Source organism: Grammomys surdaster, unplaced genomic scaffold, assembly GCF_004785775.1.
Source record: "Grammomys surdaster isolate TR1022 unplaced genomic scaffold, NIH_TR_1.0 125630, whole genome shotgun sequence".
Lineage (NCBI taxonomy): Eukaryota > Metazoa > Chordata > Mammalia > Rodentia > Muridae > Grammomys > Grammomys surdaster.
Window position 1 is genome coordinate 892,259 of NW_021620469.1, and position 8,173 is coordinate 900,431.

An 8,173-nucleotide genomic window follows, 5' to 3' on the forward strand; every position below is an offset into this window, starting at 1 on the left:
CCCCTCCTCCTAATTCTTGTGACGGTGTGCTCCAAACATCCTCCCAGTCCCATCTCCCTGCTCTCGAATTCCCACACAGTAGGGGATCCAAACTTTCGGGGACCATGGCCCTCCACTTTCACTGAAGTCTAACAAGGTCACACTCAATTCCCTATACAGGTGCATGAGTCCCTCCCTTTGTGCTCTCTGGCTGGCGGTTTAGACTTTGGGAGCTCTGGTTGAAACTTTTGATACTCCTTCTAGAAAGGACCAACACATTCATACTTTGGTCTTCCTTCTTCTATGTGAGTTTTATGTGGTCTATATGTAGTTTCTTAGAAATTGTGAGCTTTTGGGCTAATATCCACTTATCAGTGAGTGCATACCATGTATGTTCTTTTGAGATTGGGTCATCTCACTCAAGATGATATTTTCCAGCTCCATCCATTTGCCTAGGAATTTCGTGAACTCATTGTTTTTAATAGCTGAGTAGTACTCCATTGTATAAATGTACCACATTTTCTGCATCCATTCTTCTGTCGAAGGGCATCTGGGTTCTTTCCAACTTCTGGCTATTATAAATAGGGCTGCTATGAACATGGTGGAGCATGTGTCCCTGTTGTATGTTGAAACTTCTTTTGGGTATATGCCCAGGAGTGGTATAGCTGGGTCCCCAGGTAACACTATGTTCAATTTTCTGAGATACCGCCAGACTGCCTTCCATAGTGGTTGTACCAGTTTACAATCCCACCAACAGTGGAGGAGTCTTCCTCTTTCTCCACATCCTCGCCAACATGTGCTGTCACCTGTGTTTTTGATCTTAGCCATTCTGACTGGTGTGAGGTGGAATCTCAGTGTTGTTTTCATTTGCATTTCCCTGATGACTAGTGATGCTGAACATTTCTTTAGGTGCTTCTCAACCATTCGAGCTTCCTCAGTTGAGAATTCTTTGTTCAGCTCTATGCTCCATTTTTTAATAGGGTTCTTTGACTGTCTAGAGTCTAATTTCTTCAGTTCTTTGTATACCTTGGATATTAGCCCTTTATCAGATGTAGGGTTGGTGAAGATCTTTTCCCAATCTGTTGGTTGCTGCTCTGTCCTATTGACTGTGTCCTTTGCTTTACAGAAGCTTTGCAGCTTTATGAGGTCCCATTTGTCAATTCTTGGTCTTAGAGCACAGGCCATTGGTGTTCTGTTCAGGAACTTTTTCCCTGTGCCTATGTGTTCCAGGCTTTTTCCCAGTTTCTCTTCTATTAGTTTCAGTGTGGCTGGTTTTAGGTGGAGGTCCTTAATCCACTTGGAATTGAGCTTTGTACAAGGAGATAAGTATGGATCAATTTGCATTTTTCTACATGCTGACCACCAGTAATTCAAAACCTTCTACCAGCAGAATGTCACATAGCCTTAGATTCCAGGATCAACTTCTTTTCCTTATAAGAAGTAGGTAGAACCTGAGTTTCCTTAATTTCTTCCCATGCTAATTAGGCATTTTGGTGCCCTAAGCCCTCAGCCAATGACATTTGCCCATCCTGGATATTCCAACCCTCATTCCCAGAATTATATAAACCTTGAATCACCATAAGTAAAGTTGGTATGATGCCCCTCAGCTGATTTGTTGTGATCATTCACAGTACACACTTATAGTGATTGTGAACCACCTCCTCCTTCCCTGACCCCTTCCCTCCACTCACCCTTTCCTGTTCATTCTCTCTGCTCCCATTACACTTGTGGACCATATTGACTGATGATCCCTGAGGACAAGGAGAGCCACAGTTATATGATAAATTAATTTTGAAAACTGAGAATGGGGACCAACAAGATTACTCAGAAGGTCAAAGCACTTGCTTCCCAGGTTGTGTACCTGTTATTCACTGGTATCATGGGGGAGTTTCAAAGAATAGAATAATCACTCTATGACTTTCCCTTGCAGGTTTTAACTATAGGGGTGAACTGTTTTCTAAGTAAAACATAATTAAACTAGAACATAACTAAAGACGGGGAGCTGACACAGCCAGAGATCTGTTTTAGAGCTCTGTTGTAAACCATGGTGACTATAATTAATAATAATGGTTTGAGGGTTTTGTTTAGTTAGTTTTTATCTTGTTTTTTTAAGAAAAGATCTCATGTAGCCCAAGCTGGTCTTGAACTCACTATGCTGTAGGAGGAGCTTAGGTGGGAGGAATAAGGAGAAGAAGAGGAGGAGTAGGGAGAAGAAGAGGGGAAGAAAGAGGAGGAGCTAAGAGAGGGACAGGAGACAAGAGAGAGGGGAACATGGAAGCTGATGTACACCTGTCTCTAGCAGTCAAAGGTGGTTGATATATGTAGGTTGGTTATTGGGTTACACCTCTGATTTTGTGGGTATCTTGTATTGATTATTACCAAACATATAAAGCCTTTGAATAATCTAAGCATTAGAGTCTCATTTGTACCAAGCCTGTGTGGTTGGCAGGATGGTCTGGGCACTGCCTAGCCTTGCTGAGACATCTCCCACACTGGCATTTCGTGGGTGGCAGGGCTGGTGTTTCTGGCTGGCTGTTCCTAGCTGCAGCACACACATGGCTTCTGGCCTCAGAACATTCATGCTGAGCTTGGCAGTGCCACTGCAGTTTAGATAGTCAGCTTGACCAGCTGCCATTTAAAATGATTACTTCAACACTATGCAGCCAAGGATGATCTTGAATCTCTGGTCCTCTTATCTCTGCCTCCAAAGTCCTAGAATTACAGGACTTGTGCTACCAAGTCCCAATTAATAACACTGTATTTCATTACTAAAACTCATTGAGAGATTTTAGATGCTAATATGGAAAGTATCTGAGATAATTAATATATTATTAGCTTGATTTAGTCATTGTTCCTGTGCACATGTAACAAAGAAATCATGTTGTGTGTCATAATTACATACAACCTTCATTTGTCAAGTTAAAAATGCAATGAAAAGAATCTAATATAAGCAGTCTACCATCAGGACCCCTCACAGTGTCATTCGAGGATTCCTTTACCACCTCTGCTGAAAGGTTAGCCAGCATCAGTGACCATCATCATCAGGTTGTCTTTGGTGAAGAGAAGGCTGTTCTCACTGAGAAACTGTTCCCAGTGTTAGCCGCATTGGCATGGTACAGCATGGCACATTGTTACTTTCCTGGAGAGAGCCTTTTTCTCTTTATGAACAAAGAAAGACGTTAGAACAGGTCCCATGCATTAAAATGTTAATCACAACTTCATGAGGAACATTAGACAATTTACCCGTCTATAAATGAGTTGTCAGTTAATTATGATAGCTCACATAAATAGAATCTGAAGTCATAAATGGATTTCCTGGTGCATAGTAACATAGTGGGCATCATTGTGTTATTTCATCTGTAAACATGGAGGACTCTGCTGCTTTTCAACCCCTTGTTGCTCCCTTATGTGCACTTGTCCTATTCTCAAATAGTTCTTTGTACTGTAGTCACCTTTTAGGTTTAGTGTTTTGTTTTTCCTTTCTGAGACTACTCACTAGACTTAAGGAGAGATATTATTTCTCTTATGATTCTCAATGACAGCTCTTCCAGGGTGAGATTTTTTTGTGTGTTGGAGTGCTGGTTACTTTTTATTAGCTTTACACAAACTAGTCACCTGGGAAGAGAGAACTTGAGTGAGAAAATTGCCTCTATTCAATTGACTTTTGGTTATGTCTGTGGGTCATTGTTTTAATTGATAAATGATGGGGGAGGGCCCAGCCCATTGTGAGTGATACCTTCCCTGGGCAGCTGGCCCTGGGTTTTATAAGAAGGCAGGCTAAACAAGCCATGAGGAGCAAGCCAGTAAGCAACACTCCTCCAAGACTTCATCTTCAGCTCCTGACTCCAGGTTCCTGCCTTGACTTTCTCTCCTGGCTTTCTTCAGTAATGGACTATGGCCTATAAGCTAAGCTGAGAAAAACATTTTCTCTAGAAATTGGTTTTGGTCAGTGTTTATCTCAGCAAAAGAGACCAATTTAGAACAGGTGGTTCTTCAAGTTAATCCTTTGTGAGTTGTTCGTTTTTATTTTTGTCTTTGTTTTGTGTTGTGTTGGTTCGAGGCTTTGTGTCTTCACACGTATAATAGAAGTTTCTGTGTGTTAGAATGTGGCCCACAGCCTTGGGAACCTAATCCATGGTCCTCCTTAAGCAAGCTGTTCCATTTCTTTGGAGAGAAGTCCTACCTATAGCCTAAATCTTAGGGCCTCAGGGTGGTCACTAAGCACATCAGCAGGACTGGGGACAAGGCAGTGTCTGCTCTCTGCCTCTGACACAGAGTGCACAGCTCAGAGCTCTGACCTCTAACAAACTGAAGAGCAAACCCCAGAGTGGGAATATGGGCCCAGCATTGAGTCACTGCTCCTCGAAGCTGTGTCCTGCAGCTGTTACAGCTGGGCCTGACAACTGCCCACAGCTCACTTCTTTCAAGCAGGTTGACTGATTCTCTGAGACCAACATAGGGAACACACACAATGATTTAGAAGGGAAATCTTTCTTTTTCTTTTTCAACCAAGTCTTATTTTCTTTTCTAAAGGGACCGATTTATTTTCATGTGACTGTATACATGTGTGGGGATGGAGTTGGTAGAGATAGGGCAGAGGGCATTGGGGCTTGTGTGCATGCAGAGAGCAGAGGGCACAGAGTGTCCCCATTAGTCTCCACCTATTCCTTTCCAGAAGAGTCTCTCCCTGAACTGTAAGCTTCTGTCTTCTCTATTAGCATGGAAGCCATCAAACTCTGTCTCCTACATTGGAAAAGCTGGGGTCAAAGCCCACAGGGAGCACCCAGCTTGCTACATGGTGTGTGCTAGAGTTGAATTCTGGTCATTGTGGTTTTGTATCAAGCACCCTTTACCAACCTTAACACTGTCTCTTCAGTTATCTGTTTTTCTGTAAATAGCAGTTTTATTGACAGAACACAAACACAGAAGCACACACAGAGATACATGCACACACACACATACACACACACACACAAACACACACACACAACATATAGACAGACACATACACCACACACACACACAAACACACAAGCACACACATAGACACACACACACACACACAAACACAAACACACTGTATTAGTTACGTTTCACCTCTCTGTGACCAAATTCCTAACAGAAAACAAAGTAAGGGCTCTCAGCGCTTCTATAACCCTCTGTTCCTGGAGAGCTGCATGTCTTGGGCAGCCCCTGCCTTCCTGTCTGACCTGACAGGCTGTTCTCACAGCCTCATGCTCTGCCCTGGTCCTGGACTTTGTCTTTCCCCGTCTCCCATGCTCATGACATTAGCAAGAAGTACTTCAGCAGTGCAACCTAAATCACCTTCCCTTGAGTTTCCCTGAAGATTCCTGCTCCTGGGTCCCAGTCCCCAGGGAGGGACTTGCTGGCACAGCTGTGCCAAGTCAAAAGGTGAAGTTCTCAGCTCCCTAGACAGATCCTCAACACGCTCCACTTGGTACAGCTTGTTTGAGGCAAATTAACCTTTAAAAAGAGAAAGAAGATAACCTTTAAAAAGAGAAAGAAGATACAAAGTAAAGTTACGTAAAAACATAAATTTATTCAGTTGCCCATATTTAATTCCATGATTTTAGAAGGTAGACTCGGGGCCATGGGTTGCTCTCCGAAGAAAGAAGTACTAGAGAACAGAGAAAGCTCATACTTTGGGAAAGCATCTTGCCTCAATAGCCTGAGTCAGCCTCATGTGGAACAAAGCATAGTTCTCCATTTGGAGAAGGTCTGGGAAGGAGATGAGTCTTCCTCCAAGCTAGGAGTAACTCCTGTGGAGTCTTGGCATCTTCTCCCTGTGTCTGATGTCCCACAAAGCTTTTTGTATCACCTCCTTACCCTACTTCCAGCATTTCTGAAGCTGCCCACCTGGTACTGTCAGCAAGTTTCCAAGTACACAGGTGAGTGGCAGATGTCTCTTTGCAGGAAAGATTATTGGACGCTGAGAAGCCAAACCAACTTCATACCCTTACATTGCATTTCTTCTGATCCAGAGTCCAGAAGGGCTGAGTGCTTGTGGAGGGTTTCTGGTGCAAGAAGACTTTGTCCTAACAGCAGGTCATTGCTTGGGAAGGTGAGAAACTCAGGAGTATCCCAGGAAGTCAGTGTCCCCAAATTCCCTCCACAGAGCCTGAAAGTATGCAATTACAATTGAGTAGAATGATAATGAAACTCTGGAAGCAAGATGGGGCCAGGAGGAGTGAGGTAAGAAGCAAGTGCCCATAAAGAGAAAAGGAGGTTGTGGTCCAAAAAGAAACAGAAAGTGGAAGACACAGGCTGGGCGCTAACTATGAACTCAGACTGTTTATGTTTAATCTGCTTTCCCCATTTCAGGGTTTGTGGGAATCAGCAGGCAGGGGTCAGGCCTAAGGCCCTCGCACTTCCTCCCCTCACCCCCACTTCCAGCTTATTTTTCTGCCCTTGGGATATTCATCTGCCCTCCTGAACTGCTGGATCTAAGATCCTGGTTATCATACCTACCTCTATCACAACCTTTCTTTTGCAGCTCCATAAGTGTTACCCTAGGGACCCACAACATCCATGGACGAGAAAAGACCCAGCAACACATCACTGTGCTCAGAGCCATCCGCCATCCTGATTACAATCCACAGACCATTAGGAATGACATCATGCTACTGCAGGTACTCCCCTTCTGACCTCTGGTTCTCCAGGCTTACTGGCTCACTCCTGGTGTGTGGCTTTTGAGGAGGATGCCTCAACAGGATTCCAGAGGGGTGATGGGGAGGAAGAATCAATGGGTGCTGGTGGGAGACAGCAGCTGAGCTGGAATGCCTCCATCCCTCCTGACAGCTGAGGAGCAGAGCCCGGAGGAGTAGAGCAGTGAAGCCAGTGGCTCTGCCTCAGGCCAGCAGGAAACTGCAGCCAGGGGATGTGTGCACAGTGGCTGGCTGGGGCCAGGTGAGCCAGGGAAGGAGAACAAATGTACTCCAGGAGGTGCAGCTAAGAGTCCAGATGGACCAAAATTGCTCCAATTGCTTCCAATTCTATACCAGCCAGACTCAGATCTGTGGGAAACCCAAGGGAGAGGAAGTCTGCCTTTAGGGTAAGATTCAGAACAGCCTCCAGTATTTTTCTTGGGGCAAGGGGCTCAGGGCTGGCAGAGGACAGCAGGACAGGTCTCCACCCCTTCAAGCCTGGGGACTAGACCAAAGTGGAAAGGTTTTTTCCTCTTTAGGAATGACAGGAAGACTCACAATTTACCTTACTGGGGAAGGTGGAGGTACCTTGGTGGAGTTGCTGGTGCCAACTTTAACAGGATCTGAAGCCTAGCAGTTGAAAGACACAGCAAATTGTTTCCTGTAAGCCCATCAAAAGCCCATCGCCCACACACAGGCAACTGGAGGAAGCCTCCAACACATACCTTTCTCTGGGAGCCTGTATCATAGGGCAGCAAGATCCAGAAAGCCTAGCTTCATGTTCTTTTCCTTCTCTGCCCACAGGGGGATTCTGGTGGTCCTCTGGTATGTTGCAATGAGGCCCAGGGCATCATCTCCTATGGAAGCAACAATGGTAACCCTCCAGCTGTATTCACCAAGATCCAGAGCTTCATGCCCTGGATCAAAAGAACAATGAGGCATCTTGCCCCATGATATCAGGGACCTGCTGACTCCCTGTCTCAGGTACAGACCAGCTCCAGGTGATTTCCATAGCCCTTATTAATGTCTCCTGGACAGTGTATATTTTTGTTTATTAAATATTATTTAGTGCTGTCTTAATATGTTTGAACTCATATGTCAAAGAACCACATAGTGGTATTAGAGTGGTATACTAAACAACAGACATTCATTTTACCACATTTCAGAGGCTGAGAAGTTCAAAGTCAAGGCATCAGCATCCAGTGTCTGATGAGAAGCTGCTCACTAGATCACAGCTATCCTTTCCTGCATTCTCACATTGTAGAAAACACAAGAGGAATCCATGGGGCCTCTCTAACAGGACTGCTACTCACAAGGGTTCAGTAGCTGTCACTTCTCATGTAATTCCTTTCTGATAGGGATTAGGTTTCCATGTATCAATACTGAAGGAGCATAAATATTCCTTTTCCGGGGGATACCCAATGACATCTACCTAGATACAGTGAACGTTCCTCCAGAAAGTGAGATTTATTCCCCACAACAAACAAACCCTGTGGCCTACCCTCCTCAGCATGGAGATCAAGATGAGA

At 44.6% G+C, this 8,173-nt stretch overlaps 1 protein-coding gene across 1 annotated transcript; it reads left to right on the forward strand.

Moving 5' to 3' along the window:
- The first annotated feature begins 5,590 nt into the window (after window positions 1-5,590).
- On the forward strand, window positions 5,591-7,598 carry LOC114638807 (cathepsin G-like). The gene is made up of 4 exons (XM_028787393.1): window positions 5,591-5,716; window positions 5,982-6,061; window positions 6,494-6,629; window positions 7,449-7,598. The coding sequence occupies exons 1-4, from the start codon at window positions 5,591-5,593 to the stop codon at window positions 7,596-7,598; spliced, it is 492 nt and encodes a 163-aa protein (XP_028643226.1).
- Window positions 7,599-8,173: the final 575 nt, after the last annotated feature.